The 22,565-nt window shown below is 34.9% G+C and overlaps 1 protein-coding gene across 6 annotated transcripts in view; it reads left to right on the top strand.

Moving 5' to 3' along the window:
- Tut4 (terminal uridylyl transferase 4) overlaps window positions 1–22,565 on the top strand; it is a 107,418-nt gene that overhangs the window by 31,884 nt on the left and 52,969 nt on the right. For all 6 annotated transcript variants that reach the window (XM_076934501.1, XM_034502744.2, XM_076934500.1 and 3 more), the window contains exons 5-13: window positions 1,899–2,076; window positions 4,582–4,670; window positions 6,742–6,793; window positions 9,951–10,020; window positions 12,619–12,745; window positions 14,840–14,959; window positions 15,171–15,383; window positions 18,230–18,404; window positions 19,025–19,725. In XM_076934501.1, the coding sequence (XP_076790616.1) occupies window positions 1,899–2,076; window positions 4,582–4,670; window positions 6,742–6,793; window positions 9,951–10,020; window positions 12,619–12,745; window positions 14,840–14,959; window positions 15,171–15,383; window positions 18,230–18,404; window positions 19,025–19,725 (1,725 nt within the window). The remainder of the gene's footprint in view (window positions 1–1,898; window positions 2,077–4,581; window positions 4,671–6,741; window positions 6,794–9,950; window positions 10,021–12,618; window positions 12,746–14,839; window positions 14,960–15,170; window positions 15,384–18,229; window positions 18,405–19,024; window positions 19,726–22,565) is intronic.

Here is a 22,565-nt window from a genome sequence, read left to right as displayed (position 1 = left end):
CCCTTTTTCACCTCCTATGTCCCTGTAATTTTCCTTGTCTTTCTACCTTGTCTTACATATCCAACTGGTATATATTGTCCACTTGCTAGATGTAGGTAGTGGTGAATATAATAATCCTGGTTTCTGTCCTTGGTGTTCCTAGTAATTGGTAAATAAGAGTTTAGGTATTATGCGTCTTATTAGAGGGAGAAATGTGCTAAGGAAATGTACAAGGATATTTTTCTTTTTTTTTTTTTTTAACTCATTTATTTTTAATTCACTTGTGTTGGTGTTTTGCCTGCATGTATGTGTGAGTGTGAGGGTGTCAAATCTTGGAGTTACAGACAGTTGTGAGCTGCCATGTGGTTGCTGGGATTTGAACTCAGGACCTCTGGAAGAGCAGTCAGTGCTCTTAACTGCTGAGCCAGCTCTCCAGCCCAAGGATATTTTTCTTGATCTAGAACAGGGAAGTATACCTGGAAAATTACCTTTGAGCTGAGCTTTAAAATAGCAGTTTAAAAAGCAAAACAGTAAGTATGGGACAATAAAACATCATAAAGAAAGGTCTCTATAGAAGAGTGGACATGATGTGTAAGGACATGAATGAATCCAGTAAGATTGAAGGAAAGAACTAGAAGGAAAATGTCATGACATGAGACTGAGAAATATAGACCATAGAAATCCTCGTCAATTTTCCACTTCAGAATTTGTAATTTCAAAATTATTTTTATTAAATATCTCCTACAAATTTGAATAGAATACTTTTCTAAGAATGTTGGCATGTTATTTAATTTTCTCTTAAAATTTTTAATATGACTAATGCATTGCCTAAGTCTTAGGTCAGATAACTTCTCTGAGAAGATTCCTCTTACCTGATCTCCTAGAAAGTCTGGGTTGTAGTCCTCTGCATTCAGCTTTTTCATAGTTTGATGGTAAAACCTAATATTCTATATGTTTGTTTGTGTGTGTTTACACGTGCCCCTTCAAGAATTAAACACATGCAAAGCTGATTTTTTTTTTTTTTAAAAATCTGTACTTTAGAACCCATTTCTTGGAAGGTAAGGATCAAGACTCAAGCACCCCTTTTACGCAGAACAGAGGTGGAAGCCCTTTAGGAAGTACGACCATTTGACTTGATACTGCCTGCATTGATTAGATATGGTTGATAACTTTCTGATATACCTAAGATCTTTGTTGCTACAGAATCATCAGCTGTTGTGTTAGTTTTGATGTAGATTTTTTAGAATGTATTCTGCTTAATAGTACAGTGGAACAATTTTTAAAGTGTTTTTCTTTTAAAATTGTTATTTTTGATATCTATTCATTTATTTATTTACTTCTGTGTATGTGCTGCCTATGGGAATCAGCAGGGTCCAGGAGAGGGCGTCAGGTCCCGTGGAGATTGAGTTATAAAAGCAGTTGTGAGCCACTGGATGTGGGTACTGGGAACTGGGAACTGAAATGAGGTCCTTCACAAAAATCTGTGCAGAGCTGGCTATCATAGAGCTCGCTCCGTAGACCATGCTGGCTTCAAACATAGAGATCCACTTGCCTCTGTCTCCCAAGTACTGGGATTAAAGGCATGTGCCACCACCACCTGGCTGCAGACCACACTCTTAACCACTGAACTCTCTCTCCATTTGCTGTAAAGCATATTTTAAAATTTATAAAATTATATTATAAAATTATAATCTAAAAAAAATTGAAATTATTAAAAACAACCCCTAACTAGTAAACTCCCTTGCTGTACCTTTCATTCCTTGAATCCTATGGCCTAAAAGCAACAGTTTTTCTTTGGTTCACTTACTTATTGCATGTTTTATTTCTATGTGTAAATATTTGTTTTTTTCTAATCTTTCTTAAGTATAAGGATATTAAAGTGGGAATTATGTTATTGTTGTGAAACATTATACTAACAGGAAAAACAAGAAGAGAGTGAACTTCGATCTCTTCCATCTCCTTCCCCTGCTCACTTGGCTGCTTTAAGTGTTGCAGTTGTTGAATTAGCAAAAGAACAAGGAATAACAGATGATGACCTCAGAATCCGCCAGGACATTGTAGAGGAAATGTCAAAGGTTATAGTGACATTTTTACCAGGTACCAGATTCATTTTATCTATTTAATTCATAGAATCAAAAATATTCTTTTACTTCTTCTTGAACTAGGGTAAACTTATTGTATATCCTTTTTTTTCTTCTTATAAGTGTCTTAGGAATGACCTATTGTACATTAATTTTTTGTTTGTATGTGTATGTGAATGCTTATGCCTGGGCATGTAATTGTAGAATCAGAGGACAAGTTCTTTCTATTGTTTGTGGTCTGGGATGTACCTCTGATCCTTAGGCATCAAGTGCCTTTACCATCTCACTCTTTAGGAATTGCTTCTATTAAAGTATTCCCTTTTAATTAAAAAAAAAATTGTATAATTTTATAGTATAAAAAAAAAAGTGTTTTTTTTTTTTTTTTTCCCCCCAAGACAGGGTTTCTCTGTGTAGCCCTGGCTGTCCTGGAACTCACTCTGCAGACCAGGCTGGCCTTGAACTCAGAAATCCGGCTGCTTCTGCCTCCCAAGTGCTGGGATTAAAGGCGTGCACCACCACTGCTCAGCAAGAAAAAGATTTTAAAATGCCAAACATAGGTAATTTTTTACTGGTCAGATATAGTCTACTTTGGTCTATTAATTATAAAAATATGTATGGGTGTATGTTTGCTACACATGTGTCAGGTGCTTTTAGAAGCCAGAAGAGGGTGTTAGTTAGATCCTTCAGCGCTTGAGTTAAAGATGGTTGTGAGCCTCTTGGTGGGGTGCTGGGAACTGAACTTGAGTCCACCATAATAATACCAATTGTTCTTCATCTCCAGTCCCTGAATACCATTGATATTTTTTTTTGAGTGAATTTTAGTGTCTTTTTTTAAATATTATTTTTAGTATAGATATTCTAATAAATGTCTAAATAAAATTCTTATTGCTTGATGTTAGGGAAAAATTAGTTTAAAGACTTTAGAGAAAATTTATTTGGGTTCAAAGTATTAATGAATTCAGGTTTATTAAATATATATTTATATGTATAGGTTGCTGTCTATCTTTTTTTTTTTTTTAATGTGTAGGTAAATGTATCTTAAGTGAGACTTAATTTCTTACCATCCAAAGAGATGTTGGACATTTGATCAGTTATAGTTAAATATAGTCCTATTGTACATTAATTTTTTTTGTTTGTGAGTGTATGTGAATGCTTATGCTTGGGCATATAATTATAGAATCATATGTGATATTCACAAGAAATAATTATGCCGTGCGGTGGTGGTGCACGCCTTTAATCCCAGCACTTGGGAGGCAGAGGCAGGCGGATTTCTGAGTTCGAGACCAGCCTGGTCTACAGAGTGAGTTCCAAGACAGCCAGGACACAGAGAAACCCTGTCTTGAAAAACCAAAAAAAAAAAAAAAAAGAAAGAAAAAAAAAGAAAAAAAAAAGAAAAAAAAAGAAATAATTATTAAGGGGAAAAATGGAATTTCATTTCCTGTTTTTTTCTCTAATAATGTTTTTCTATCTAAATATTGAATACTGATTAGAACTATTGAAAAGAAAGTAATTCAATATTATTTTAAAAACAGGGCTTAAATTTTTATGATGTTAATAATGTAACGATTATACATTTTTAAATTTGAAAAGCATACAACTAGATATGAATGTTAGTTTTCTAAGAAACTGACTATGCCTGATTGTACCCGCTCTACATGTTATTTTCATTTTTTTCTTTGATGTGATCCTTTCAAAGTATGCCTTGTTTTGTAATAACACATATGGTAGTCTGAGAAAGATGTAGGTAGCTTCTGTTTTATCTTGATAGCGGCAAAGTTTTTGTGTGTTTTAAGTTTGCAGCATCAGTTACTTTGGAGTAACTTTGTATTTTGAAAAAGTATTTGTATTGAATGTCTGAGCCTTTCCTTAAAGTTGGTTCTTAATATAAGTATCTAAGAAAATACATTTTGTGACAATAGCATTGCTAGATGAGTATGTTTGCTTGCTAAGTATTTTTAGACTGTTTCTAAATGAACTTTTAATTTTAAACACTGAACTTTTATGGTAGTTTTTTTCTCTTGTTCTTTGTTCTGGTACCCATAATTGTTATTTTTTTTTTTTTGGTTTTGAGCCTAGCCTTTAAGACTGAACCATCTCTCCAGCCTTCATAATTGTTATTATGATATCATTTGTCATTATTTTATAGATCAGTTAAAAAGGATGTCAGTTTTTTTAATTATGCCAGAATTAAAAGACATGGGATTGAAGTAATGCATAGTTTTTGTATGTTTTTATTTATTCATTTTGATGTATATATATATGGGGGCTAGCATGATTTTATGTGTGGTTTGTGTGTGAGAATGCCTAGTAGGTTAGAAGAGGCTATTGGATACTCTGGAACTAGAGTTACAGATGGTTGTGAATTGCCATTAGGTGCTAGAATGGAACTCCTGTTTTTCTATAAGAGCAGCAAGTGCTCTTAACTACTGAGCCATCTTGATGATTTCCAGTGCTTTGTTTGTTTAGTTTTAATACTCCTATTTGCAGTTTCATGCTTTTGTGTTTTTTTCTTTTATTCCAGAATGTTCACTGAAGTTATATGGTTCATCTCTGACAAAGTTTGCTCTGAAAAGCAGTGATGTTAATATAGATATAAAATTTCCTCCCAAGGTAAGTAATTAAAAACGAGCATTCTATTTATAGTACTTAATTAGTACTTGATCATTTTAATGGTTTATCTTTTCAGAGAAGAGAAGGAGGAAAGAAAAAAATCTTTGGCCCATGGAGTATTACCATGAAGACTAAATAGTTTTTAAAAGTTATTATTACATTTCAAACGAGGGAGAAAAAAAGCCAACAGAGAAAAGTAATAAAAGGGAGAAGTGTGTGTATTTGAGCTTTTTTTTTTTTTTTTTTTTTTTTTTTTTGTTTTGTTTTTCAAGACAGGGTTTCTCTGTGTAGCCCTGGCTGTCCTGGAACTCACTCTGTAGACCAGGCTGGCCTGGATCTCAGAAATCCACCTGCCTCTGCCTCCCAAGTGCTGGGATTAAAGGAGTGCGCCACCACCGCCCGGCAGTATTTGAGCTTGTTAACTAGTTAGTACTTCTGGTAAGCAGTGTTGAAAAGTAGAAAGATTGAAACAAAAAAGCTGCGTTTAAAACCTGACTGAATAAAGCCGGGAATGGAGGCAGAGGCAGGCAGATCTTTGTGAGTTCAAGGACAGCCAGGGCTTTGTCATAAAGAGAAACCCTGTCTTGAGGTTGGGGGTGGGAAGCAAACAAAAAGACTTGGCTGAGTAAAAACAGATTACTTGATCTTTTTGTTTTCCTGAATTTAAAAACCTGGCTAAAAGCACTTTTTAGTTGTTTTTGGTTATTTGAGACAGGATTCCCCAATCTATTCAGTGTGTAGTTCAGGCTATCCTTGAACTTACAGTAATCTTCATGCCTCTGCCTCTTGAATGCTGTTATTATAGGACTGCAACACCACATTGGGCCATAAAATGGTGTTTCTAAGAACCTGGGTCACATTCTGGAGTATATCATCTCTAGGTTCCAAGTGAGGTGTAATATATCTCTGTTTTTGAGACAGAGATCCTCTGCTTCTTTCTGCTCTGTGCTTACATTTAAACTGTGCTCTATCACATCTGGACCAGTTTTTATGTTACATGAGATGAACTCAAGCACATAGCCTGATAAATGATAAATACTTATATAAGAAATAATAGGTTATTAGCAGTTATTAGTTATTAGTAGCAGTTAGGTTATCATTAGTAGTAGTGTTATTAGCAACAATATCAATAATATTTAGCAATAACTTTGCTTATTTTTATCAAATAAAACATATCAGTTAAGGGTTGGCAAGATGTCTCAGTGGGTAAAAGCACTTACTAACCAAACAAGTCTGGTGAGCCCCCATCATTGGAACCCATAGCAAGTTGGAAAAAGAGAACCGACTCTTACATATTTTCTTCTGGCCTCCATATATGTGGCATGCACCCCACCCCATTACACACGATAATACAGTTTTTAAAAAGTTACTAGTCAGAATTTTATGTTTGTCTTAGGGTTTCTGTTGCTATGATAAAATGCCATAACCAAAGCAACTTGAGGAGAAAAGGGTTTATTTCATTTAATAGTTTGTAGTCCATTCTCCAGGGAAATCAGTGTAGGAACTCAAGTCAGGCAGGAACTAAAGCAGAGGCCATAGAGGGATGCTGCTTAATAGCGTACACCTCATAGCTTGCTTGATCTGCTTTCTTAGAGCACCAAGGACCACAGCCCAGGGGTGGTACCACCCTATAGCAATAAGCTGGGCCCTTCCACATCAATCAAGGGGAAAAAGATTTTTTCAGGCATGCCTATAGTGGTTATTTTCTTAATCAAGGTTTTCTCCTCCCAAGTGAGTTGAGCTTATGCCAAGTTGACATAAAACTAGCCAGAACAATGCTTGAAGTTTTCTTTTTTAAATACTTTGTACTCACAGATGTTTGACTTGAATGAAAGTTTGGCATTTAAATTTCTAGTCATTTAGTAAACTTTTCTATTTTCCCCTGAATAATAGTTCTGCATTTGTTGTATTCTACTTTTCTAAATAAGATTTGTTGATATGAAAGTAAAAATATTATTCTGGTGGTAATATTTTAAAATCCAGAGCATGAGTTTTTAATGTTATTTTTTAATCTAGTTGAATTCTCACTAATGTCCTGCTGCTTGTCCTTTGTTTTAATGACACTTTTTAGATGAATCATCCAGACCTTTTGATACAAGTGCTTGGAATTTTGAAAAAAAGTGGTGAGTTCCTTGGTTTTTCTTCTTTTATGAGAATCTTTTTTTTTTTTAACCATATGCACTGTGTTGTTTACATATGGCTAGCAAAATTAAAATACATATATAAATCCTGTAGAAAGAGAGACTATTGCATTAAAAGCTACTTTTAAATTAGATGAAACACTTACATTTTTTAATTATCAACTTTGATACAGTATATCTTACCTAAACAACATGTAAGTTACATTTCCAGGTACCCTACTAAACACACACACACACACACACACACACACGCGCGCTCTCTCTCTCTCTCTCTCTCTCTCTCTCTCTCTCTCTCTCTCTTATTCATGGTAGCAATTACTGCTGAAATTTACTGCTGTGAACAGATACCATGACCAAGGCAAATCTTATAAAGGACAGCATTTAATTGGGGCTGACATACAGGTTCAGAGGTTCAGTATCATCAAGGCAGGAGGACATGAGAGTTCTACATCTTTATTTGAAGGCTGCTAGGAGAAAACTGGCTTCCAAGTAGTTAGGATGAGGGTCTCAAAGCCCACAGTGTCATGCTTCCACATTTATTTCAACAAGACCGCATCTCCTAATGCCACTCTGGCCAAGCATATTCAAATCACCATAGGATGGAACCCAGGGCCTTGCACTAGGCATGTGTTCTGTCACAGTCTCTTTCTCAGTTTTGCTTTCTGTGGTTTCAGTTAACCTGTATCCAACCACAATCTGAAAGTTAAGTGGAACATTTTAAAAACAAGCAATTCCTTGCTAAAAATATTTACTTATTTTATGTGTATGAGTGTTTAACCCGTATGTATGTATGTATGTATGCATGCATGTGACAGTGTGCTTCATGCCTGCAGAGGTCAGAAGAGGGTGTCCTACCTTAAAGAACTAGAATTATGGATGGATTTGAGCTATTATTTGGGTGTTGTGAACTGAACCCAGATTCTTGTTAAGAACAAGTGCTCTAAACCATTCAGCCATCTCTCTAGCCCTTTTTCATTTTTAAATTGCATTCTATTCTTATTAGCTCTATCCACTAGTTTTTTAGTAGCTGTCTAGTTATCAGCTTATTAGATGCTCTGCAATATCATGCACAGAAGGGTCCACATTTTGTATCTTACTATGTTGTTCTGTTCTATTTGGTTATTCCTGGTAATCTTATACAGTGTCTAATTTACATATTAAATTTTGTCATATACATGTTTGATTAAGAAAAAGCTAGTATTTACATGGTTTGATACTACCTTAGGTTGCAGATATTTACTGGTGTTTTTGAAAATATCTCCTTAGGTAATAGGGAACTACTATGTTGTGGGAATTTCACGTATAAATGAAGACAAATAAGTCTGTTTTCATTTTATTGAAAAGTCACTGGTAAAATTAGAGGGATATGTAGAATAAAGATGTGTGTACATGCTTTATTTTCACTAGTCTTGTTTGTTGTTTGTTTGAGACAGAGTCTCTACATAGTCCTGGCTGTCCTGGAACTCCCTATGTAGACCAGGTTGGCTTCAAAGTGACACAGAGATCCACCTTCCTCTGCCTCCTGAGTGCTGGGTGCTGTGGTAAAAATGTTCATAAAGCATGCTTGGCCATTTTCTTTCTACTTGAAACAACGATAGTAGCCTAACGTAATCATTGTGTTAGGTCAACTGAATCATACCAAGTAGTTTTTCATATATTTCTTGTCTGGAATGCTTTTTACAAGGAAATAAAAGATATTTACATAGGTAAAATACTTTTAAGTGAAATAAAAATAAAAGAGTATAGTATTTCAAAACAAGCCCCAGTTTGTATATTACACCCTAGTAAATTAGTTGGCTCGTCCTTCTTTTTTAAAAATTATTTAGATTTGTTTGTGCGTATGTATGTGTGTGTCGTGATGGTGTTGGTGGTGGTGGTGATGGTGTGGTATATACATGATAGTTGTCCGTTTATACCATGTGGGTCCTTATAATCTAACTCAGGTTGTCAGGCTTGGAGGCATGGACTTTTATCTGCTGAGTCATCTTATTAGACCATTTATGAGCTTCTTGTTTACCATTGTCCTGGGAAATTAATATAAGAAATAACATAGAGATATTTTAACTGAGTTGCATCTGCTAATAAATACTTGTTTTTAAATATACAAAAACTTAAAAGCATATTACAAATATGAGGTAAACATAATGTTTTTGCTTTTGAGAATAAATGTTCAGCCTATTATAACTTTAAAATGTTTGTCTTTTTCACATGAGAGATCATCTTATGTCATATATAGGTTAAAAACATCTTAAATTATGTTCTCTTTAATATTCTTGTAGTTTCCTGTAGAAACCTGCTATCTACAAGATTTGTTTTTATATTTGGGTTTCAAACCTCTCATTAAATTTTTGTGTTTTAAGTCACTGCCATATTCGCTGTGTATAAAAATATTTCTGACATAATGGGTTTCTAGTACATATTTTAAATCATAAATCATCTCATCAGGTACTACTGAGAAATTTTTCTTTGAGTTGTTTTTCCAAATGAAATGTCAATCCATTTGTTTTTACATAAAGTGGATATTTATATTTAATTTTAAGTTAAATTTATTTTATATACCTGTGTATGTTTGTTTTCTCCTTCTATCACATTGGTGCTGGGGATTGAACTTTTTGTGCTGGGCTATATCCCCAAACCCCGAAGTAGGTATTTATGACACAAGATCTACTTTGATGGTAGATTTCGGGGTAGATATATGCTCTCCCCCTGTTAATATATCTTTAGAAGCTTCCATTAGGCAGATTTTGGAAATATTAATTAGGTGGGGTCAAGAGTTCTACTTGAAAGCAAAGCATACTTCTACTATGGCTCTAGCCCTCAAAAGAAAGTAATGTGCCCTCTTTGCTGTATGTCCATGAAATTTCCATAACTACTTGGAAATATTTAAACTTTTAGAGATGTTAGAAGCCCTTTCCTCTTAGGGTGCTTCTGATTTTCAAACAGTATTTGATACTATAGTTGTGGCTTGTGGCATTAAACAAATGACTCCAGGAGAGGTAAGAAATTCTTTTGGGTTCATTTTCATAATGAGAAGAGTGAGTTATTTTACAGAAGTAATGAGAGTGAATTTTAGGTTGAAATTATTACTTAATGTTTACTTAGAAATATTGACATTAACTTACTTTTCCCTTCTTATTAGCATTATATATAGATGTGGAATCTGATTTTCATGCTAAAGTTCCTGTTGTGGTGTGCAAAGATCGAAAAAGGTTGGTAATGAAGAAAATAAGGTATTTATAAAAACAAACAAACCTCAGGCTCAGGAAAAGGCTCACTGGTTAAAGTGCTTGCTGCACAAGCATGAGACATGAGAACTCCTCAGCACTGAGATAACAAGCTGGGTAATCTTATGTCTAGAAAAACAAACAGGAAGATCCTAGAGCTTGCTGGGCAGCCAGCCTATCCAAAATGTTGAGTTCCAGGTCTAGTGAGAGACCTTGTTTTAAATAAGAATGTAGAGAACAGTAGTCAGAGATACCCCACATGTACCTCTGGCTATTACACACATGTTACTATATCTGTCCATGTTTGTGAATATACACATACACATGTATGTACACATGTACATGCGTATTCACACACACATGCACACATGCATGCACACATACATCCTCCCCAGGGTCAGCAAGATGTCTCATTTGCCACATAAACCTGACAAACTGAGTTCTATCCCTTGGATTCTATATAAGGCATTATTCATACACACACTGTAATTACCCCTAACCACCTCCCCTCCAATAAACCCATACAAAGAACCAGATTTGTGGCAAATGACTTCGAGAGAAGAAATTGTGTGCTTAGGTTTCTTAGTAGATTTATATGACCATACTAGTTGTCATTTATTAAAGCATGTCAAGTACGTATGATCAAGAAATTGAGGTAGCAGAGAATTAAAAATAAAACATTCTAGGTAAAACTTTTTTTTTCTGAATCCATTTACTCACCCAACAATGCTAAGAGCATTTACTTTTGTGTTCTGGACATATAAACATAAATTAAGAAATAGCCACTTTCGATAAGTCTTTACTGCCTATTATAATTCAGGGGTTAGTGAGGTGGCTTAGTGGATAAGAGCACCTACTACAAAGCCTGAAAAACTGAGCTTATCTTGAGACTTACATACACAGTAAAAAAAGACAACCAATTCCTAAAAGTTGTCTTCTGACATCCATTTAAGGATGTGCATGCATGTGCACACACACATACCAAATTAATAGTATGAAATACTATTAATAGTATGAAATAAAAAAAATAAAATAAATAGTATGAAAGTAAAGAAATACTTTTTTACAATGTAGTTTTTGTTTAGTTACCATGACTCATTACCTTTCTAGTCAGATGTCTGTAGGCCTGAGAGGGTAAAAGTACCTTTGAAAAAGGAAAATTAGCCAGTTATGATGGTACATGCTGCAGGGAATCTCTGTCATTTTGAGGCTAGCCTTGAGTATATGGTGAGTCCCAGACCAGTCAAGACTACATAGTGAGGCCTGTCTCGAATAAAAGAAAAAGTAGGATGATGGCTATTACTTGAGATCAACATGGGAGAAATAAAAAAATAGATGTTCTTCTGTTGATTATTCAGTTGTTTTTCTTGTAGTCTCATATTGTGTTTGCTTATTTAAAGTCAGAAGGTTCTATGGAGATGTAGTTTAAGTAGATTGAATGTGTATGTATGGATATTTGTTTTCCGTGACATGTGTGTGAAGGTCAGAAAACAACTGTATAGTCTTAGTGTTCTCCTTCAAAGCTTTGCATGGGTTCCAGGATGGGTTCTAAGGGATGGACTGAGGTCTTTAGGCTGGTTAACCCATCTTTCCCTTATTTTCTAAATTAGAAAATTGAGACTGGGAATGGGTAAGCATTTGTACAAATTTATATCCTTTAAGGCAAATCAATACTGGAAAATAGGCATTTGACTTCTAGTCACAACAAAACAGAAAACAGTGGGTTTTTTTCTACATTGTATTAAACTGCCTGTATGGGACATACAGCTTTAGATTATTATTATTATTATTATTATTATTATTATTATTATTATTATTTATTTATTTTTTTTTTTGCTATTCCCTTTTCCTCCCCTAGATATTCTCTACTGTATTTCTCTTATTTAAGGTAGCTCTTGTTTGACTTCTACGAAAGCATGAGTCATAGATTAATAAGTAAATTCTAATCTTTAGCTTGAAAGCAACAACAAAATTATGAAAGCTTGAATAAGAAATTAACGTTGAGAAGTATAGCTAGTAAATTTTTTTATTTTATTTTATCATGGACAAAGCCAGAGAGAATGAACTAAGAGAGAAGTGTGCTATATTAATTGACATTGAAGATGTTAGTGTCACTAGAGTCTGGAGCTTGTAATCTTAGCCTGAGCTATATAGCAAGATCCTGTTCTTACATCCCCCCTCAAACGTAGGCTGATAAGATGGCTCCATGGATAAAGTCACTAGTCTCCAAACCTGAACATCTGAGCTTGATCTGTGGCACCCAACTTCCACAAATTATCCTGTCTTCCACATGCACATCATGGCACTTATGTGCTCATACACAATAAATAAACAGAAGAAATGTTTTTACTATGACTTAAAACAATTACTTTTTGATTATATGTATATATTTGTGGGTGCTAGTAATGAAAATACTGTCCTCTACAAGAATAGTATAGGTCTTAACTGCTGAGCCATTTCTTCAGTCCTTGTAGTAACTGTGTTGGTTATTAAAATATGACAACCGAAAAGGATAGCCTCTGGGATTTTGAAGCATTCTTCTTTTAAAGACATTAATACAATGAAATTGTTTCTCATTCACAGTGGTTTACTATGTAGAGTAAGTGCAGGAAATGATATGGCATGTCTCACAACTGACTTACTTGCTGCTCTTGGCAAAGTGGAACCGGTCTTCACTCCCTTAGTGTTAGCTTTTCGCTATTGGGCTAAGGTAAGTGGAACAGAAGAAAATAAGACAAGCTTTTTCTTATTTTGACATATAAATTATAATATGTAGGACAAAGTAGTTGTCTGCCCCACATGGAAGATTGTGTGGCAGATTTCATTGTGGACATTAAAATAAGGTTTCATATGCATGTAATAAGTTTCTTTATCCATCCCTCAGTTGATGCTGAAATTGTAAATGATACTGAACCATTATAATACTATTTTTTTCTTTATTCACATTTGTGGTGAAATTTAATTTAAAAGTAAGATAATAAAATAGAACATTTATGACAGGGTAGTGCATTAAACTTGCAAATTGTTTATTTTTGGAATTTTTCACTTAATTTATGTACATTTCTCTTTCAAATTTATTTATTTTATGTATTCAGGTGCTTTTCTCAAATATATGTCTTGGGTGTCTGGGACCTAGGGAGGAGGTGAGAAGAGGGTGTTGGAACCTATGGTACTGGAGTTACAGACAATTGTGAGCTGCCATGTGGGTGCTGGGAATTGAATTAGAGGTCCTCTACAAGGAGAAGTGTTGTTTATCTCCCTTTAAAGAGAAATCTCTTTCCTCCCTCCCTCCCTCCCTCCCTTCCTTCCTTCCTCCCTTCCTCCCTTCCTCCCTTCCTCCCTCCCTCCCTCCCTCCCTCCCTCCCTCCCTCCCTCCCTCCCTCCCTCTTTCCTCCTCCCTCCCTTCCTCCCTTCCTCCCTTCCTCCTTCCCTCCCTCCCTCCCTCCCTCTCTCTCTCCCGCTTCCTCCTTGTTTATTTTGTTTTTTTAAGACAGGATTTCTGTGTATAGCTCTGGCTATACACAGAACTCATCCATAGATCAGGCTAGGTTATGATTCGCAGAGATCCTCTTGCCTGTCTTCTGAGTGCTAGGAGTAAAGGTGTGTGCCACCACTGCCCTGCTATCCATTACTTATTTTTTTTAAAAAAAAAAAACACTTTATTTTTTATTCATGTCAGCTCTGAGAAATGAACCCAGAGTCTTATTCATCCTAGGCAAGGGTTCTGCACTGATCTACAACTTGAGCCCTCTTTTCAATATTTTTGAACTATAGTTGTCTAAGGGGAACTAAAAGTTTAGAATATAGAACTATATATAATGGGCACTATGATAATGAATTAGTGTTATATTCGTTTTTTTTTTTTTTTTTTTTTTTAAAGACAAGAGTTTGTCTGTGTAGCCCTGTGTGTCTTAGAACTCACTCTTTAGACCAGGCCGGCTTGAACTCTGCACCTGTCTCTGCCTCCCCAGTGCTGGGATCAAAGGCATACATCACCACACCAGGTTACATTGAAATTTTTTTTAAACAATTATTTATTTATTATATATAAGTATACTGTAGCTGTCTTCAGACACATCAGAAGGGGGCATCAGATCTCATTACAGATGGTTGGGAGCCACCATGTGGTTGCTGGGATTTGAACTCAGGACCTCTGGAAGAGCAGTCAGTGCTCTTAACCCCTGAGCCATCTCTCTAGCCCCTACATTTGATTTTTAATTGTTACACTATAGACATGTTCTCATGCCAGAAGGGAAGTAAATGGCTCAATACATACAAATATTATAAAATGGCTCAAATAATAAATAAAATAAGACCTAGTAGTTGGAGAGGGATTTGGTAGTGGCCTTGGCTGTTCACTCAGAGGGGAATTTGTACAAGATTCTTCACTGGAAGAGACTTCTGTCATCAGACATTGAACCTTATAGTTTTGGAAAAATTGTCCATAGGAACCAGTTCTTTATGGCACATGATATTCCCAGAGATAAGAGTTAAACAGGGCCAATACCCTATTTATTTTAACACTTGGGGATGTAAAGCAAGTGTGGCAAGATGTTTGCAAGTTCAAGGCTAGGCTACACAGTAAAATCCTGTATCAAAAAAGTGAGGAGTGTGTGCAGGGAACTAATAACATGGGTATTATATTCTGAATGGTGAGATTTCAGATTATTTCTTAGGTTTCATCATTGTTTGGACTTTTATTTTTTTTTTAAACATGGTGAAGGACAAGTTACTGTGTTTCACTTGAGTGAAGAAAGCTGAATGCTAGATTTTTTTTTATTTTTTAATTTTTTTTATTTTGCAGTTGTGCTATATTGACTCCCAGACTGATGGTGGAATCCCTTCTTACTGCTTTGCTTTAATGGTGATGTTTTTTCTTCAACAAAGAAAACCCCCTCTTCTTCCTTGCTTACTTGGGAGTTGGGTAAGCATGTGTTTGTGATTTTGTGTGTGTGTGTCTGTGTATATGTCTGTGTGTATGTGTGTAGGTATATATGTATATGTAGTTCTTATTAAGTGTTGTGCTCAAACATTTTAAGGTGGAATTCTGGTTTCTCTATCTTTTCTCTTTTTTTTTTTTTTTTTTTATTTTTAATAATTTTTTTATTACCAATTTGGAATTCCTTTTTATATAGATTGAAGGCTTTGACCCAAAAAGAATGGATGACTTTCAACTGAAGGGCATAATAGAGGAGAAGTTTGTGAAGTGGGAATATAATTCAAGTAGTGCAACTGAAAAAAACTTAATTGCTGATGAAAACAAAGCTAAGGCAGATCAACCAAAAGATGATACCAAGAAGACAGAAACAGACAACCAGAGTAATGCTGCGAAGGCAAAACATGGCAAAGTAAGCTTTTGTTTTTGTTTTCTTGTGAACTACTTGACTAGCAATAGATTGACCCTCATGGCCTCGTTTCCTCATCTATAAAGTGCGGGGTTGATCTGGTTATTTTTTGGTACTGAGATTATCTAGTAAATTTATTTCATGTATTGTTTGAATCTTGTCAGGATAATTCTGTTTTCTTTTTCACTTAAACCAGTAAAATTCCCTTTCTGAGTTAGGTTTTCATTAAAACTTAAGCATAATACAGATTTTGTAGCCAGATAGTGTAGAGAAGTAAAAGTCTTTCGCTCTATGAGGGATGGCTTGTTTATTTAATTAGTTTGACACTCAGTTATTAACGACTTGCTGTTCCCCCCCCCCTTTTCTTGAGTGCTAAACAACCATAGGCAAATATACATGCATTTTGTCCCTCAGAAGCTTGTACTATTCTAAGAATGTAGATGAACTGTGTTTGAAACACTGAATTGTTGTACTACTATGATTTTCTTCAATAATCCCAGTTAATGATCTTGATTTTTAGCTTACTGTGAATACTGAACCAATCAAAGAGGGCTGTAAGCTCACCATCACCTGCTGTCATTTTTGCTCACCTTCTGCCTTGTTACCTCTTTTTCTAAAAGAACTTCCAGTTTGTAATCTACAGGCATTTTCTCCATTGTCTTCTGAATTAATCCAGAATATTTATTACTCTAGCTGTTTTCTTTCCTTCCTAAGTTACCAGTTTTCCATTCTTTATTGAATCAAACATTTTGCTATTTCTACCATTTTAAAGAAAAATGTTAAGTGCCCTTCCTCCCAGCTATTGCTTGGTTTTCCTTTGTAGTAAAACTAACAGAATTATTTATAGTCACCATCTTTTATTTTTCTGTCTTCTTCACATTATCAATTTGCCAAAACATATTATCAGCTTCTGTTTTGTTAAATTTCATGGGCACTTAAATTTATCTCCCTTGATGTAGCAACATTTCCAGTTGATTATTTCCTTGGAATAATTTCAGTATACCACAGTTGTTGCTTCTTTGTCTTTCTCAGTTTTCTTTGCTGATTTGCTCTTTTTCTCCAGTCAGTTTATGTTGAAGGTGCTGCAAGTTTGGTTTATAATCTTTTTCTGATTTGTCTGTTTTCTTTTGATAGATGATACTGTCTAGTCCTTTTGATTTTATGTACCTTCTATAGGATAACAAGTACTCTTTTTTGATCTATGTAATTATATATAACTTCCTATTTAGTGTTGCCTTAGGTATCTTGATGTGTCTAAACTCAACTTTGGTTCTTACTCTCAAACTTGAAGGTTTTCATGTTTCATCAGTTGATAGTATCTGTCCTTTCAAGCATTCAGTTTAAAATTTCATAAGCATCCTTTATTTTTTTTCTTTCATGAAAACTCTTTATGAAGTAATTCAGAAATCTTGAATCTTGTTATCTTTACATCAGAATATATCCAAAATTCCATCACTTTTCATCACATACAGTTAACCATTCTGGTCCTAGCTACTATCATTCTGGCCTTGGATTTTCTAACAGATAATCCCTGCATGTATTCCCAGCCTTTATCTGAATTCAGCAACACAATAATTGAGTGATTGTTAAAAAATTAATTCACATATTGCCCTTTGTCCTTACACAAGCATGGTTCAGTAGTTTTTCATCTCATTTAGTATAGAAAAAAAGCAAATAGTCATTGGATCATTCTTTGCTTCTATTTCTTTCTATTACTCTAGCTTTCAGTGTTCTTTCTCTTTTTAATCCCCTTGATTCCCACTTTCCTTGTTATGGTCAACATTTTTCCCTTATGGCACTTAGTTTCTTCTAACTTATTATTTAATTTACCTATCAATTTGTTTTCTTAGGAAGTAAGCTTCATGAAGGCAAGGACCTTGGCTTCATTCCAAAGAGTATCTCAAATTCCACCTTAGCATATAACCTTTACTGCAATTGTCAAAATCATCTCTGTGTCTGTAGGATAGGACTCCACCTTATTTGGGTGGTAGTATAATGTAGTGATTCAAAACACAGACACAGTAGCCAGGTAGTCTTCAGTCAGATCCTTGCTCTGTAGTATGTGTTTCAAAGAATTGTTATGTAGGTTTAGGTTTCAGAAGTGTGAGTAAGGATGGTAAATATGAGTTTTATTTATTATAGTATCCCTAGCACAAATCTAGGAACATAGTATGTTCTAAAGAAATGTTTGATGAATGACATTTTTTTTTAGTTTTTGAAAATAAATCTTGCAACAAGAAATTGTAATAGCTGTCCAGTTGTTTACAACCTTGACTGTGCTTGAGGTTCACTGTGAAGAGCTTTACAAAATCTAAAAGAGTAGTGTGGTGCATGTAATTCCAATTTTTGGAAGGTTGTAGCTTGGATTAGAGTCTAACCTTTGCTACAGCATGGAACCCTGTCTCAAGACCACACACCTACTCAAAGAAACAAACAAACATAAAAACGTACAAGGACTGGTGATATACCTCAGTGGCAGAGCATTTGCTTAACATTGACAAGCCCCTGTGTTCCATTCACAGTATTCTCATCCTACACACTTACACATACAAAACCCTGTCCTCAGTCCAAATATCCCAGATTAGTTAAATCGGATTCTTTGAAGTGATATGGAATTTTATGCTCACCTGGTGCCTGTAATGTGCTCTGAAAGTTGATAATCACTGGCTTAATGAAAAGAACACAGAATTCCTTGGATTTCTATAATTCGAACTGACTGATTGCCTTTTTTGTTTTTAACGTGCTTTATGCCTGTTTTTGAAAATATACACACTTAATTTTTTTTCTAATTAACAATTTGAACATTCATAGTTTTGAGAAACTTGAATGAAAAGTACTTTTTTTTCCAGTCTCCTTTAACATTGGAAGCACCAAATCAGGTACCCCTGGGACAGTTGTGGTTGGAACTGCTAAAATTTTACACACTGGATTTTGCTTTGGAGGAATATGTCATATGTGTACGGATACAAGATATTCTAACTAGAGAAAACAAAAACTGGCCTAAAAGACGGATAGCCATTGAAGGTGAGATAATCTGCTGTCCATGGGTGAACTATTTGTGTGTATTCCCCATCATTTAACACTGAATCCTAAGCTTGCTTTTTTTGGGTAAGCTAAAGAAAATGATGATTGATGTTGACTGGGTTCCACATCAAATTCCAAGTGTATAATTATGCTATGAGAAAAAGCCAGATGTACTTGCTCATGCCTGCAATCACAGCGCTTGTTTCAGTTCAGCTTGGACTACAAGAGTGAGACTCTGGTTCAGAAAGGCACTGTGACAAGAAATGAACTAGTTAATGTGTATACTGGAATTGGAAATGTTCCAAATGACAGTATATTGGGGAAGCAGAGTGGCACATCTTGTAATTTCTTGCTTGAAATTGTAATTATTGAATTGACTGTAGCTAATTTCTTAAAATTAATATTTTTCTTTCCCCTTTTAATTTTATGGAAGAAAAAAAATGCCACATTTGTTTTACTTCTGCTCTGTTTTCAAGAACTCACTAGGATCCTAAGCTAGAAAACTTTGGGAAAGTATTCTGTTGATGGTTTAGCAGTTAAGATCTGTTTGTGTACGCATGGAAATGTAATTTGCTAATGGAGACTTAACTATTGATTTTTTTTTTTTTTTTTTAAACTAGATCCATTTTCAGTCAAGAGGAATGTTGCACGGAGTTTAAACAGCCAGCTTGTATACGAATATGTTGTGGAGAGATTCAGAGCAGCTTATAGATATTTTGCCTGTCCTCAAAGGAAAGGTGGAAATAAATCTACTACAGTGGATCTCAAGAAAAAAGAGAAGGGGAAGCTAAGCAATAAGAAACCAGTGAAGTCTGATTGTTCGGCAACCAATTGTTGTGTTCTTCTTGGGGAAAGTGCAGAAAAAGTAAATTCAGAAAGAGGCCAACCTGCTAAACATGATGAAATGGAGTTTACATCACAGAGATGTATTGTTGATAATGACAATTTATTGGTAAATGAACTAGGTTTGGCTGACCATGGACAAGATTCTTCATCTCTTTCTACTGCCAGTGAAGGCAGTGGATTACAGCAAAAATCAGCTGAGAAACAAGGTGATTTAACACCTTCAGAAACTTCTTTAAAGAAGGAACTCAGCCAGTGTAATTGCATTGGGACCCCTAATGGAGCTGAATCTGCTGGAACAGACTGCAGATCAAATTTAGAAATGGAGAGTTCACATCAGATTGTGTGCAACAACATATCTGCTACCTCTTGCAACTACAAAGCTACAGAAGTTGCTTCTGACCTTATTGATGATGATAACCTCCCCTCCCAGGAATTATATTATGTGTTTGATAAGTTTATTTTAACCTCTGGCAAGGTAGGATGCAGTAAACAATATGTAAAACTTTGTGGTTACTACTATATGACTACTGATAGTTTTTAGATTTATAAATAGTAACATAAAATAGCTTCTGTGTTTGTTTTGGAATGGTATTTTGGCATGTATCTGTCTTTTATGTACATTTTCTCCTATAATTGTAGTTATTTTATTTTTATGTACATTGATGTGTTGTCTGCATGTATGTCTGTGTGAGAGTATCAGATCTCCTGGAATAAGAGTTAGAGACGGTTGTCAGCTGCTGTGTGGGTGCTGAGAATTGAATCCAAGTTTTCTTGGAAAAGCAGACAGTGCTGATGAGCTATCTTTCTAGCCATATAGTTACAGTTAAATAGAGCATGTTAAATACAATATAAGAATGCATCAATACTCTACTAGTAGTTGTCATTCTTTTTCTTTATACACAAAGTGATTTATCTGCTATTATAAAATTCAGATTAGCAAAACAGTATGTGTATGTATGTAAATGGTTTGGGTTTTTTTGTTTTATTTGTTTTGTTTTTCCTGCCTCTGCCTCTGCCTCCTGAGTGCTAGGATTAAAGGCATGCACAAAAATATATTTCAATGTTCTGGGCATACACATACACATTCTCAACACATACACACATATGTGGAGTTATTTTTCTTAAAAAAAAGACAAAGTTAAATCTTAATCTTTTTCTCTTGTGGTGGGACTATGTAACTATATTGGTAAGTTGTAGGTGAAACTACGAACAAGAGTCAAAAAGTGGAGAATCTAGATTATGTTCTGATACTGAAATCATGTTCTGGACTTTTTAGAATCCTTTATTAATTACAGGTGTGCTGTTCTTTTTGTTTGTTTTATTTATTTAATTATAAATAAATATAGTTATTATTATATTTATTTATAATTATAAAATTATAATTATATCTGTATGTACACTTGCATACCAGAAGGGGGCATCAGATTTCATTACGAGATGGTTGTGAGCCACGATGTGGTTGCTGGGAATTGAACTCAGGTCCTCAGGAAGGTCAGCCGGTGCTCTTAACTGCTGAGCCATCTCTACAGCCCAGTACCGTTCTTTTAAAGTGAAAGAATATGAACTTAAAGTACAAGTTACTGCAGTGAATAGTACAATAATAAGCAATAACTTTTGCTGGTGAAAGTTTTAGCTAAATTGCATTTCTTTAAGTGTAGTGTACACAATTAAATATGTGTGTCCAGAACTGGAAAATTATTCTTAGACTTCAATGTAAGCATAGTAGATTATATAGGAGGGTGGTGTGGAGATGAGCTGGAAAATCATTTTATTTTATTGTTTTATCCATAATTACTTACTGACTGAGCAGTATTTCTTTTGTTTAAAAACAAATCTGTTTAATTGGGACTGGAGAGATGACTGGGTGGTTAAGAGCACTGGCTGCTTTTGTAGAGGATCCACTTGTTAGCACACCTCATATCTCTAGTACTAGGGAACAGCTTTCGCTTTTGCTTTCTGTAGGCACTGCACACATGTGTATACATAAACCCAGGTGCATACATATACATAAGATAAAGTTTAAAAAACTATTAAGATAAGATTGAATTTTTAAAAACTATTGTTTTTATTTTATGTGTATGGGTATTTTGCCTACATGTGTATCTGCTCACCATTTGCATGCCAGGTACCCTGAGAGGCCAGAAGAGGATATTGGGTCCCTGGAACTGGTGTTAACAAAGATGGTTGTGAGCTGCCATGTGTGTGCTAAGAATTGAATCCGGGACACTCTGCAACAGCAGCTAGTGCTGTGAACTGCTGAACAATCACTTTAGCTCATATTTATATTATTAAAGTCTATACATACCCTACACACACACACACACACACACACACACACACACCCTACCTTGATGTGTTGAAGATAAGTCAACACTATGAAATCATGACCACTAATAATGCTGTAAATATATCCATCTCAAAAAGTTTTTTTTCTCTCTGGTGGTAAATATAATCTAACAAAATTTTAAGACTACAATACAGTATTAATCATAGACCTAGATAACAGTGGATCTCCAGAACTTGTTTATTTTGCATAAATGAAGTTTTATATCCTTTACCTCATACTTTTTCCTTTCACTCAAGCAATATTTCTTTATTTTGTGTACAGATAGGTCTATTTTGCATATTATTCAGGTCACAGTATTTAGTTATATAGACTGTTGGAAAGACTAAATAAAATGGTACATTTTTAGAATTTCTTAGAGAATTACAGTTTACATTCCTTATAATTTATTTCCCCTCCCCCAAATTTATGCTAAGGTAAGTCCCATATCTTTTGATTTTGCTTTACTAATATCTGTAACTTAAGTCTGTTGTGGCTAGGTGTGCCAGCACTAGGAAGGGTGAAATGGGGAGATTGTTTGATTTGCCTGCTTGGACCATATAACTAATTTTGAGTACAGCCTGTCCTACAAAATAACACTGTTTTTCAATAGGAAAGAATTTCATTTTAAAAACAGCAGAATGCTTTGAAAAATTGATAGCTGGACATAGTTGTGCATACCTTTAATCCCAGCACTTGGGAGAGAGCTCCAGGTGGATCTCTGTGAGTTGGAGGCCAGCTTCATCTACATAGCGAGTCCTAGAACATCAAGAACTATATAGTGGGGCTTCGTCTCAAAAACCAGAAAAGAAAAGCTAATAGAAATTACTGTGATACTCTTAATTATATATCTACATAATTTTAGTTATTTATGGTGTTGTGGTTTCTCTAGAAGTTTCTGTATATAATCTGTTGTTTAGGGTTTTAAAATTGTGTGTATGAATATTTGCCTACATGTTTGTATATACTCTATATGTGTGCTTGGTGCCTAA

Source organism: Arvicanthis niloticus, chromosome 5 (genome assembly GCF_011762505.2).
Source record: "Arvicanthis niloticus isolate mArvNil1 chromosome 5, mArvNil1.pat.X, whole genome shotgun sequence".
Taxonomy (NCBI): Eukaryota; Metazoa; Chordata; class Mammalia; order Rodentia; family Muridae; genus Arvicanthis; species Arvicanthis niloticus.
The sequence above is the reverse complement of the archived record's forward strand: the minus strand, read 5'-3'. Positions and strand labels throughout refer to the sequence as shown.